Source organism: Quercus robur, chromosome 1, assembly GCF_932294415.1.
Source record: "Quercus robur chromosome 1, dhQueRobu3.1, whole genome shotgun sequence".
NCBI lineage: Eukaryota > Viridiplantae > Streptophyta > Magnoliopsida > Fagales > Fagaceae > Quercus > Quercus robur.
Genome location: NC_065534.1, coordinates 24,954,828 through 24,969,014, shown reverse-complemented (window position 1 = coordinate 24,969,014; position 14,187 = coordinate 24,954,828). Strand labels below are relative to the sequence as shown.

Genomic DNA, 14,187 nt, shown 5'->3' with positions numbered 1-14,187 from the left:
GTCAGCCTCCATGAAGTCCTCAAAACTGAAAGCTTGGGTGTAGGCACCAGGGACCTCACCCACCAATCTATCCTTAAAGGTCCCGGTCTGATTCCAATAACCACTGCTTTGCCCTGTTGACGAGGAGGGTATATCCAGCCCTTCTTTGAATCCTGCATGTCCAACATTTTTCACTTTTTTGTTGCTACGTGAGAGTTCGTCTTGCTCTTCCGCTAAGAGCATGAGAGAACGAGAGCTATCCATTCTTCGTTATGGTGGGAACACTGCTCTCTCTGACCTTCTTCATAGTGGTCACTCTCATTGATTCATTGAAGACACAAATTATGTGCCAGCAGAAGTAGTTAGCACTTCCTGCAATATTGCAAACTGGCAATAGAGTTTACAACCTCACTTTGTTCTGATCAGGCATTAAAGGGGATACCAGTCTACATGTGGAGAATGAAAAACCACAAAACATTGAGCCAAAATGTCAAATTATTTTATCCAAGAAAGAGACATCAATATTGTGAAATAAATGGTGAATGAATTGGTCCCTCTTCCAAGTTATTGGAGATTGGGTCATAGTCCTTTAAACTAGGCAGCGTGTGATGAAAAAATGTGAGTGTGACGTGTAACAAATCTGTTTTGAGACCCAGATGAGATTCATTTATAGATTAATTGAATACATATTAATTGCACTACCTGTTGAAAACAACCTAAAATCCTAAATTGAGCCGTGGAGTAGATTATACCAAAGGACACCCAATTTTACCAATGATTTGATTGGAAGTGTCAGCGTCACCCCATGGTAGTATAGTTTGAGTAATGTTGTTTGGGTGTTTTTGATATATGCGTCGGTGAAAAAGTGTGTTGAAATGTGTGTAAACAACTTTTAACAATTTAAACAGCCAACTTCACAAATACTGTACACAGTTACTTTAAAACAAACAACAAAATTGCAACACTAAACAGGACCAACTAGGAACAAACAGTAGTTTCTCTGACCTTCTTCATAGTGGCCACTCTCATTGATTCATTGAAGACACAATTTATGTGCCAGCAGAAGTAGTTAGCACTTCCTGCAATATTGCAAACTGGCAATAAAGTTTACAACCTCACTTTGTTCTGATCAGGCATTGAAGGGGATACCAGTCTACATGTGGAGAACGAAAAACCACAAAACATTGAGCCAAAATGCCAAATTATGTTATCCAAGAAAGAGACATCAATATTGTGAAATAAATGGTGAATGAATTGGACCCTCTTCCAAGTTATTGGAGATTGGGTCATAGTCCTTTAAACTAGGCAGCGTGTGATGAAAAAGATGTGAGTGTGACGTGTGACAAATCTGTTTTGAGACCCAGATGAGATTCATTTACAGATTAATTGAATACATTTTAATTGCACTACCTGTTGAAAGCAACCTAAATAGAGCCGTGGAGCAGATTATACCAAAGGAGACCCAGTTTTACCAATGATTTGATTGCAAGTGTCAGCGTCACCCCCATGGTGCATATGAAATTTCTAAAACATTACACATTTATTTCATGTTGATTACAAATTTCTAAAAGTTTTTAGCTATCAGGGAAATTCATGTAAAACTTTTTGCCTTATTTAGTACCAGCAATTACAAGTTTGGAGCTCTGTTGTGTAATGCTAGAGCACACTGTCTTTGGTTTTTGCACGCCTTTGTAGGTAGTGTAAGTTTGTCAACAAAAAAATTATATAAATATGAATTGAGAATATAGACTTATTGCAAATTCTTAAAACCATTCCAAGTTCATAGATTTACACTGTGACATCCCACATATATTGTTTTTTCAGACATAGTTCAGCTCAATCCAACATTCTAAGAGTTTAGTATTGTTCAACATCCAATACACCAAAAAGGAAGTCCCAAGCTGGAATTTAAAATACTCTGGGCTTTGCAACAATGGTAGAATGTTTCAAAATGTGCAAGCTGAATTGCCCACCTTTCTCTGAGGTATCAATCTTTGACTGTCCTGGAGGAGGCAGGAGCTCAAAATTCTGTACCAAACGTCCCAAAGTAATACCAAGAATTGGCAATGCAAGTATAATTCCAGGGCAGCTTCTTCTTCCAACACCAAAGGGAAGGTACCTGAAGTCATTGCCATTGGCCTCAACCTTAGACTCCTCTTCCAAGAACCTCTCCGGCCTGAACTCTTCCGGGTTTTTCCAGTTGGCCGGGTTGTTGGCAAGCCACCAAGCATTTACTAGGATTTTGCTCTCTGCTGGGATATCAAAACCACCAAGCTTTGCATCATGGAGGTTCATGTGTGGAACAAGCAGAGGAATTGCCATTCGGAGCCTGAGAGTCTCTTTGACCACAGCTTGAAGGTAAGGGAGCTTTAGGGTGTCAGGCTCGGTGACTTGGACACCAGGTCCAAGCACAGTATCGATCTCATGCCTCAGCTTCTTCTGGATTTCAGGGTGGTTCACCAGCTCCGCAATTCCCCACTCAACCGACCATAGTGTTGTTTCAATTGCTGTTCCACAACACAAGATTTTACTTATTAGCAAAGATTGTGAGGCTAATACAAGCAAAATTCTAAAAGAGAACTCAAAGAAAGAAAAGCAACCAATAAGAATAGAAATAAGGTATTAAGTATGACTCTTATTAGAGAAACGTTAGAGACAAAACAGTTTTTACTTTTTTTTTTTAACGATTGTTGACATAACTTGTTCATATCAATTCATTAGTGACACATTAATCAAGTCATGTCAATCATGACTTGTTTTTTTTGAGGGGGAAATCATGACTTGTTGGCAAATCCATTTTGCACGATCTGAGTTAGATTAAGAAAGTCTTTCTTAAGACATTAAAATACATTAAAAAAGAAAATAGAAAAAGGGTAAGGTATGGTTGAGTGCATTTTACCATAACTCAGGATTGAGGGTCGACCACACATTTTCATATATTTGACTATAATGGTTCACCTAAATACCTAAAAAAAGGTAAAACATATCATGAGGTGCCATTGCCACCCACCACAGCTGGTGGGGTTCAATCAACTTCGGTCTGCTAATCGTATTCATACCTACTACGAGGCACCGCTAATGCTGACTACAAGGAGATAGCATGTCATTTTTCGGCAGCAGTAAGAAAAGTTGTCCACAAACTCTGGCTCGCTTGGCCAAAAAGGCAAAATGGGCTAGAGCTTATCATTTCTAACTGTCTAAAGCTTCTACTTGGATCAAAATGAATAAAGTGAAAAGAAAAACAAAGAAAATTATTTATAAAACATGTTTTAAATTATCTATCATTGTAGGTTTTAATTAGTTCAATTGGTAAAAAAATTTAGGTTTCAATCTCCACCTATACCAAAACACTTATTAGTGTTTTAATCTAATAATAAAAAATTATTATTAGAAATGAATATTATAAGTTAAAACTATCTAAAAAAAATTCATCATTTATCATATGGTTTGTCTGCTCATTGATGAACATGACCATGGGGTCCAATATTGCATTTTATTGACACTTCGGCTCCACAATGTGCATCTATTCAAACTTCAGACCTTGCCAAAAGTTGACACGTTTTTTTTTGGTGCACTCAACAGCTTCAATCAGAGAGAGCTAATGAGATTTAAGAGTCAAGAGAGGTAGGAGAGAAAATGGATTAAGAAAAAGAAAAAAATTGGTGGTAGGTAAGGTTGGAAAGCTGGTAAGTAGTAACATCAGGGAATCAACTAGTCCATCAAAGTGTATCTAATTCAACCTAAACTCTGTCATGCCCATGCCCTTCTAATCATTATGCCGACACATCTGACTACTTATTGAGGATAATTTGTGTTTGGCTAGCTTTACTTTGACGGCTATATTATATTATATTATATAAGATTTGTTTTAGAGGAGCTCTATATATATGAGAGAAAAGTCATGTTATAAATTATTAGTTCAATAATTAAAGTTAGTATCACATACTTTACTAGACACGCATGTATTGATATGATTCATGATGAAGTATATGCTAAGGACTCGTTTGGTACATGTATTTAAAAAATAGTTTTTAATTTTTTTAAAAATACTTGTGAGTAAAAAAATGTATGGAAATATGTATAATGTTGTTTAAAAACTACAAAATATGTGTTTAAACTTGCATATCACACGGTGCCTAACTTTCCCTAAAAAAAAAAAAAAAAAAAAAAAAAGAGGAAGAAGAAGAAAGAGAGTATATACTTACTTATTTTGGGGGTCAAGGTTATAAGAAAATCATTACACAATCAAATATGCAAACAACTCAATTTTTATTATTGACATACCATTTTAAATAACTACTAGACGCAACTTTTCATTTTAACAAATTATGATTTTTGTGTAGCACCTTAACCGTCCTTGGGTTAAGACCTCAAACTGCCGATGAGGATGAGTTAAAGAACTTGAATCTATATTTTAAGGCATGTTAGTCCAAACCATTGTCACTAGACCAAACAACACGTGCGGTTGTCGAGGTTGATTGGACAGAAGAGGAACGGCACTAAGGGCAAGCGTTTTGCCTATTACTAGTTTCATGAAGAATATTCAATATCCCATACCCCAGCAATGAATAAGACTGACGCAACACCATCCATCTAAGTTCGTCGCGCAATTAATAGTGTCACAATCACTCCGTTGTGAAATTAATACAATTTCATTCATTTTATTAGGTTTTTTTTTTGATAAACTTCATTTTATTAGGTTTGTTGATAACATGTTGTCCCGCTGTAGAAATTAGTTGCTTTTAATTAAAGAACCCGTGTGTCCTAGTAAAAATGACAAAAAAGAAAAATTAAGCTACCCGTGAAAAAAAGAACTAGTAATAGCAATTAATAATAAATATCCCAATTGATTTTAAGACAAGAATACCCTTATGTATTGCAATATTACTAAAAATAAATAAGGGCATATATGGTAAAGCACAAAATATAATCATATTTTAGGAACCAGACAACTAGCCGGCAATAATGTGTGGGAAACTTACCAGCAACATTAATGTTCTCAACGATGTAGAGCACGTTATCTTCGTTGATCTCCCCCTTTTTCTGAGCATCCAAGATGTGATCTATGGCACATTTCAAACCTTCATGGTCAGTGGGCTTGGTGCTTGAAAGTTTCCTGCAATCAATTATAAATAATTTATTAAAAATTATATTCCTCTCAAAAAAAGTTAACAAATGCTATAAAAGGACGTTGGTCTAGGAAATATTTTTAAAACTTTTTATTGAAAAAAAAAAAAATTAATATTTTTGACATGAAAGTGAGTGTCAAATTTTTTTTTTAAACAATTTATTAATTATTTTCTTAAAGGCACCCATTAAAGTTACTCTTATTATTTTTTACAAAGATTCTTCTTACAAGATCGGCCATAACCTTTCATCAACAATATTAATTAAAGAAAACATTTGAAAAATCAACAATTCAAAATACATAAACCAATCCCTAAGCCGAAAGAGTAAGTATTTTATATTGATGCCAACTCTTAATCGGTGGGAGGGCAGAATGAACTGCACCGCTCAGTCATGACAATTATGTTGAGCATATTTTAATCTATCTGTTGAACCATTCAAGCTTGATACGGTAACCCATCTTTTATTTTATTTTTATATATGCTTTGTAGTACTAAATTTTGCAAGTATTTAAGTGGGTTATATCGTGGTGGAGCCCATACTCATGAATTCAGCATTATAATTTTAATCATTTTTACAGTCGAGTATCTTAATCGTAATAATAGTTCTCAAAAATAGTACTTTAATAATAATTATAGACTTTCGTATTAATGGTATCCATAATGACATTATTATAAACTTTAAAAATAAAAATAAAAATAAACCAACTTTTTTTTAAATAATAAATATTTTTAAAACACACAAAGAGAAGGTAGAATATTCGTCTTAAAAAAAAAAAAAAAAAAACCAACTAGTTAGTATTATCTACACGCAAAAAATTGTGGACTCACAATTTGAGTAAGACTAATGCTCAAGTTGCTACTATTTTCCAAATGATTTTTGTAATTATGTGAATTTGAAAAGAGATACCAAACAGGCCTTATTATGTCAGATTTTTAGTCACTCTCATCTTATGTGGGCCCATCATTTAATATTAATTTTGTTTACTTATTATATAAATTTATCATATAAATAAATAATAAAATAATTTGTAACATTAGCATTTTTTATAAAATAATTTTTTATGAAAAATATAAAAAAATTAATTTTTTTGTACGATATTTCCAAAAATTGGTTATACGAGGTGAACACCACACCAATAGTGCGGCCGTAAAAGTTGAATAATACCATAAGAAGAAGAAAATTTAAAAGAATAAGACAACATATATTTTGTTTTCACTTACTTCCTCTCATCGACGAAATAGTCCTTGAAGAGCTGCAATCTCCTCTCCTTGACTTCCTTACAGATCTTAAGGTACCCTCTCAAAAAGGGTCTCAAGATTGGAATAAAGTCACCATAGTTGTAATCAAAGCTCTGAGCCAACCTACTCCTCTCTCCATTCAAAGCCTTGAGCTTCATAAACAAAGGATCATCCTCTCTATCAAACCTCCTATCAAACATAATCCTGTACATGTTGTTGTACATCATCATCTGCAACCTCCTCCTTATAATAATCCCAGTGGTCGAAGCCTCAGGAGCTTTCTTCACATCCTCGACCACACTAGCCGCCTCAGCTTCCCACCCATGCCTGTATTGCTGAACCACCTTGTTTGTGAAAAAAGGCACGGTCATGATTCTCCGCATCTTTCTCCAATGCTCGCCGTAAACCGTGAACACCATGTCCTGACCTTTACCTGTGAAGATATCGAACACAACGTTCCTGGTTCTGGACCCGAACTCCACACCCTGCGTGTGCAAAACCTCTTTGGCTAGGTCGGGTGAGGAAACCACAACGAGGTTTCGTTGACCCATTCGGAGGAGGAATATGTCTCCGAATTTTTTGGCTAAGTCAGTGAGGTTACGGTGGTTCAAGTCATCGCCGACTTGGAGCCAGTTTCCGAATATGGGTACTGGTATAGGTCCTGGTGGGAGCTTAAAGCGTTTGCCACGGAGCTTGGAGATGGTGATGGCTACAATTACGGCTACGAATAAGGCTAAGAGGGTCTTCTCCAAAAGGAGGAGATCCATTTTCGTTAATTACTAGGACAAGTAAGAGAACAGAGAGAAAGAGTGAAAGAATGAAAGAAAGAACAAAAAAAAGTAAGAGAGTTTGTGTTTTGTTTGGCTGGGTGAGATAGTGAGTGAAGGAGTGGGAATTTATAAGGTTTTGGAGGGTATTGAAAGTTGAAGAGTAGCATTATGGTTTTTGTTTTGTGGTGTTGGGTTGGCGAGAGTTTGACGACGCCACACGTTAGGTGAGAAAGAATCATGTGTCAATATGCGCGGGGGTGGGTGGACTTTAACGGCGTTATTTTTTTATTTTAACGGCAGAGGCTTTATATTGCAAAATTTGGGATCAACCTTTTTTTTCTTACGTAGTAGGTAAGCGGGTTGGTGGGCAGAAAATGTCAAATGCGAAATGCAACTTATTATGTGGGATCCACAGGCTTCGTTTTCATTTTGTTTACATTAATATATATATGCATACGTTTCTTAATATATGGTTTACTGCTTCTTGTTTTGTTTTTAAAAAAATGTAGTCATGAATATCACGATTGTGTTAATAAGAATTCTACTAGTGATCGATCTGATCTATCTACTAATTTATGAAACTATATAGCTCAATTGGTGATGTAATGATGTTGGTGTTGCGGATCTTGCGGCTGTACTAAATGAAAGGTGGGTTCATACAGTCCACTATTGTGGGACAGAGGTTAGCGGTGGAAATTCTTGTATCGTTTTATACCATGCTTGGCATGTATTGTGCTTGAAATGGTAAATTTATACAAACTTAATAATATATGTGATATTACTTATTACTGTTATATGATGTGAAATTTATTTTGAAGGCCATTTTTTTAATTAAAAAAATAAATAAGTAAATAAATAAAAAGGTGGGTCCACCATCTGTGTTCTGCTCGGCCGTAGTACAATGGCATATGATTATTCACAGGAAAACTTTTTTAAAAAAATGGCACATGATTAACAGCCATCATAGAAGTGTGTGGAAATTGACCCATCAAAAAAACAAAATTGAGTTTTTGGGGAAAAATGAAAGTCTCATGCGATCAAAATATCAAATCAATTGCAAGAATGGCACTTTCGGGCTTCGGCCTCTAAGGCTCTAACTAGGGATGTCCATTGGGTTTCCTTGCATGGCAGAACTTTCAGGTTTACCCCGAACTGAACTATTTTTTTTAAATAATAATAATAATATATCAAATTTTAATTTAATTTATGCACTCAGATTTATAAAAATTATTTTAAATTATTTTAACGATCATTTAAGTGTATAAAAATGAAATCAATTTTATTTTTATTTATCGCACACTCGGTTTCACCTTACAAATTAGAATTCGAATATAGTGTCACTCAGTTTGTTTTGATAGAAAACTTTATATAAAGATAGTTTTTTGTATTTTCCGGTGTTTGATAGTATTAGGAAAAAAAAAAGTCAAAAGAAAACTATTTCTTGATTTTTCTTATTTAGCTTAGCGTAAAATAAAGTTGTTTTCTACTAAAATTTTATGGAAAACAATTATATCTCATGTTGAGCTAAATAATGGAAGTCAAGATATAGTTTTCCAACTCAGTTTAAAATTGTTATTATAGGAAAATGAAATAGTTTTCTAAAAAATAAGTTTTGGAAAATTATTCATTTTCCATAAATAAAATGTTAATGTATCAATTTTCCTTTCTTAATTTTAGGCCTTGTCATTTGAAAAACTTTCATTTATGAGTGCCTTAATTGATTATCATACTTTAATAGCCATATTACTAGAACAGATGTGATGAACAGTTACTTTAAATTCCTTTAATACATACCTTTAAATTCATTTATGAGTTACACACATATTAAATTTTGTAATATAGATACTAATTACTAATAAATTAGAAAAGCTATTTTATACAAATTTTCTAATTTTTATTTTAATAATTTTTTATAAATAATTTTAATAATTATTAATTGTGTTGGATTCAAGTTACAGTTAGTGTAACTCTAAGTAATGTTACATTACCTAATAACTTATTATTGAATTCATATTTTGAAAGTCTAACTGTTGAATTACATGTTCTATATGTTTTTAACATACATGAAAATATTCTTGCCAATTGGATGTAATTTACCATTCGATCCATAAACTCATCTTTTATGCATTATTTTAAACAACAAAAATTTAAATTTAAATAATGGATTGATGACATGACTATTAATCTTTTATTATTTCTAAATTTTGTAAGCATGGAGAATATATGAAGATAATTTAATCCAACGGTGGATTTATCAAAATTTACATCTAATTAATAAATATTCGGTGGTGTAACATTATTTAAAATTATATCAGTTGTCACTTGAACCCAACCCTAATTAATTATACATATATCACATATAATTTTTTTTTTTTAAATTTTTTGTGCATTGCTTGTGTTACCTACTGATGATAATATAAAATAAAAGCTATTGGTTTTTTGTTAACTTCTTTTAATGTTGCCACATAAGTTCTAGAAAGCTCTTTTAAAAAAAATTATTTTAAGAGTTATTGATAATTTTAAACTTTTTTTTTTTAGAATTTCATTCTATGACGTCTATTCTTAATGATAGCTCTTTATCGTCAAATCAAGGCACTAATCGATTTTTGGTGTAGGCGAAGATTGAATCTCAGATCTCTTATTCAACCATCAAATACTTTACCAGTTGAGCTAATTGAAACTCATAGATAATTTTAAACTATGTTAACTTAAACAATAATTATAACTTATCATTTTCTTATAAAGCAATCTAACACTAAACAAATTTTTTATTATATTAGTTTTGATATTTTTTAAACACATTCTAATTAAATTAAGTATTCTCTCCAAAAAAATTAAATTAAGTAGGTTCTTTTCAAAAGTTCTCTTATTTGCTAAAGGTCTTGTAACTAAATTGGCACCTCCCCATACATAAAGTGCTTGGGGGTCTAGGGGGAAAAAGTTTGAGCTGTGGGTTTACGAATAGTTACCATATTTTTCCCCTTTTTAAATACATTTATTTACAATTTATTACAGTGTTTAATATAGTATATTCCTCATAATAAAAACATAACTAGGATAATTTAATTATAATAATTATTACATTACAATGCTTATTATAATTTACTAAGCGTGCTCTAATTCTTTTCGCATTTTTTTTTAGTGATAAACACCTCTTGTATTTGATTAATAAAGCTAGACAATCAAGCAAATAGTTAAAAGAATTCGTTTGAGAACAACTTATTTAACTGAAAACTTTTTGCTGAAAGTACTGTAAATAAAATTAAAAGGTAGTTGAAATAGTATAGTAAGACTTATGAATAATACCAAAAGTGTAATGAGACTCATGAATAGTAACAAAAATAAGCTGAACAGTAGCAAAAATAAGCTAAATAATAATAAATAAATAAAATTTGGCTTTTTAAGCCAATGCCAAATGGAACATTCATATACTAAAACCAAAGACAGAGAGAGTTAAGCAAACAATTAAATTTAGTGTGCTCAAGCCAAGACTTATGAAGTTGTGCTAGTGCCACATAAAGTAACAAATCTTATGCCATAACTCGCCCATATAGCAAGTTATGAGTGATAAAGAAGTCATTGTGGGTTTATATGGGACACCTCTCTATCACTCATAACTTGACACATGGAAAAATTGTAACACAAATTGTGTCATTTTATACGGCGCTGGCATAACTCTTACTTATGATGCCCAAAAAAGATGTTGACAATTAATATAACCTCTTAAATGCTATTTTATTGTCCACTGGATGAGTTGATTATCAATTATATCTCCCTGTCAAACAGGAGAACTACACCCCTGAATTTTACCTCACTGCATACGTGAATCCCAATCCTAATTTTTGTAATGTGATGTAATAGGAACTGTTTGTTTATTATCAAAAAATAAAAATAAAAAAGGTCGGCCACATAAACAAGGTTAGTTGCTTGCTGCTAAATGTTTGTCACATCATGGAGTTGGAACATTAAGCTTAAGCAAAGTATTTATTTATTTATTTATTTTTTTGTGTACCAGTCAAGAATTTAAACTTGTTTTCATTCTTATCAAAGGAGACAAATTCTATTCCGTACATTAGTACACTAAACACGTTAGGATATAGACTGTGTTAAATCTGTATCCTAACGTGTCAATTACACTAATATATTGGAGAGCACTTGAAAAGACATTAGACATTTATGTTTTTTCACTTTTGAAAAGATGTTATTAGAAATATAATACTAAACATATTTTTTGCATAATGGGTACTTTAAATACATGTTTTTACAATACTTTTTACAGTTTTTACATTATTTTAAATAACAATACTCAAACACCTTTACCAAACAGGCCCACTATTGTTTGGTATGTAAGTTCAAACAACAATTTTTAGTATTTAAATAATGAAAACTGTGAGCTAAAAAAAAAAAAAATTGTATTTAGTAAGAGTGTTTAATTAAGGGTGTTTGAGTCATAGTTTTCAATTTTTGTTTTTTGTTTTTTGTTTTTTTTTTAGAAATAATTACAACATGCTGCTAACCTCGCAGTTCGAACCCTTTCCCCCTAGACCCCCGAGCACTTTATACATTGAGATGTGTCAATTCAACTACAAGGTCTTTGGCCAATTTTGGTTGTTTAAACACTAATTAGCTGCAATTGTACTTGCGCAGGACAGCAGCATGAAAACAAAGAGTGAATGTAGCTGAAGAAAACTATAGAAAATCCTAATTTGATGGGCTCCAACATCGCATGATTTGTCAAAGATTGTGGTTTGTTGATGATAACTTAATGGTGGAAAGGAACTCTATAAATAAAAATTACGTTATTCAGACAAAAAAAAAAAAATAATAATAATAATTGAAGGTCTGGTTAATTTTATATAATTGTAAGCTCATTCTGCTCTCCAATTTTTAAAGCAAGAATAGATCTAGATTCGTTCACTATAAATAAAAATTACATTATTTTATAAAAATCAAACAAAGAGTGATAAGTGGAAGACATAGTCCATTAATCTTAGAAAATCCCAGGTCAAATACACAAAATCTCATCTCTCCAGAACGTGTCACGCACGTTACTAAAATGGTACTAAATAAAAGCTCATAAATATTATTCAATTTCTTTGGCAAAATAATTATAAAAAAAAAAAAAACTCCTCTTCATTTTTTTTTTTTAATGTATATGGGAACTTCATTTCAGTTGAGTATATTTAAAGAGTGATGAATCGAAGACATTGTCCATTAATCTTAGAAAATCTCAAGTCAAAAACATAGAAGCTTATTGTGGGGGCCAGTTAACCAAAAGGTATTATTAAAACTGTATGAATTGGGCTTATGGCCCAATCCGAGGATATTAACTAATCCGAGGATGGTCAAATAAGGTTATAATAGGAATGGTATAAGAAGAAGAAATAAAGATCGTATATGATAGTCCAAAATATGTCCGATGAGAAAAGTCATATCGGAAACAGAAATCCGAAGTCAATAAGAATGTCTTATTATCCTGAACATCCTTCAAGGCTGCATCACGATTAGAAGTCGGACATTGGATAAGGGAGGAGTAAAGGGAGGCAACAAATATCTTCAAAAACTGCTACCTCCACATTAAATGCATCACAGCTAACTCTCTGGCCGCATTAATGTGGAGGTGATGCCTGAACAGTGGTTAAACAGCCTTACAGCTGCTAATTGAAGGTTTTGGGAGGTGTTGGATGGGACAAGAAGGAGTTCCTAAAAACTAACCTACACGTGTATGGTAGGGATAATACCAAAATTATAATATATAGCATGGAAAGGTGACCTAAAAGGGGGGGGGGATCGAGAAGTCAGAAGAAAATCTTTGTAATAATCTTTTGAACTCTTATAACATTGATCATCAACTGGATATTATAAAATAGCTTCTCGGACTATGCCGAGGACAAATTTTCTCATTTCACTTGTATTTGATTCTCTTAAATAACAAACTGTTATTGTCTTTCTTACCAAATAGAACTAGTTCTTTTACCCACGCTCTACAAATTCATTGTTTGGGCTTATCGGGCCAAAACCCAATCCTATATTGGGTCCAATCTGAATTCAGTCCTTACACTTATCTATTTAGAATGTGCTACTGTACTAAAATGGTACATATATGATGTACTAAAATGGTACATATTATACATGTAATTCCAAGTGGGAAACAAAAATAATGCTCATAATAATTCAATTTCTTATAAACCAAAAAAAATTCTAAACTTCAATTCAGTTGAGTATATTTAAACAGTGATGAATTGAAGATATTATCCATTAATCTTAGAAAATCCTAGGTCATAATACTCGGAAGCTTATCTCTTTAGAACGTGCCACGGTACTAAAATGGTATATATATATATAATCCCCCTTGAAAAAAAAAAATTCTCATAATTATTCAAATTCGTCAGGAAAAAAAAAATTTCTCAACTTCAATTCAGTTGAGTATATAATCCCCCTTGAAAAAAAAAATTCTCATAATTATTCAAATTCGTCAGGAAAAAAAAAATTTCTCAACTTCAATTCAGTTGAGTATATTTAATTACACAGGATGAATATATAGACTAATATATAATACCAAATCCTAGTAATTATTCTATGCATACCATTTCATCTATGGTTTTGCTCTTGCCTTTCGATTTTGAAAAACAGTAATGCTACACAACTTCTTTCACAACAAATTTCACAGTTGCTGAAATAATTGATTGTGAGTGATAAAAATATATAATTAATCAGTCATGGACTCTTCACTTTTTTCCTATTATTCACAATTGATCAATTCAAATATTGTGATATATGTTATCAAAAATGTTGTATCCATTGATCCAACCAATAAGTCTACAGGTATAACAAATTTCGCAGTTGTTTGAAATGACAAGTTATTAATGATGAATAAAAAAGTAGTCTCATTGGTGGATCCATACGAGAATAAATAATAATCTATCAATTCAATAATTGTGAAATTTGTTGTAAAAATTATTGTACTTGTAGCATTACATTAATCATGTGGGGTCATGGGCCCAGATCATACAATTGGGTTTTGGGCTTAAGGCCCAAGTCAAGGATAAGGGGTCGTCCGATGATGGGTA

At 32.4% G+C, this 14,187-nt stretch overlaps 1 protein-coding gene across 1 annotated transcript; it reads right to left on the bottom strand.

Annotated features, from left to right (window-relative positions):
* Positions 1-1,729: 1,729 nt before the first annotated feature.
* Positions 1,730-7,233, bottom strand: LOC126726948 (trans-cinnamate 4-monooxygenase). The gene is made up of 3 exons (XM_050432372.1): positions 6,330-7,233; positions 4,962-5,095; positions 1,730-2,486 (listed from the first exon to the last, which is right to left on the bottom strand). The coding sequence occupies exons 1-3, from the start codon at positions 7,112-7,114 to the stop codon at positions 1,888-1,890; spliced, it is 1,518 nt and encodes a 505-aa protein (XP_050288329.1). The 5' UTR covers positions 7,115-7,233; the 3' UTR covers positions 1,730-1,887.
* Between the last annotated feature and the right edge of the window lie 6,954 nt (positions 7,234-14,187).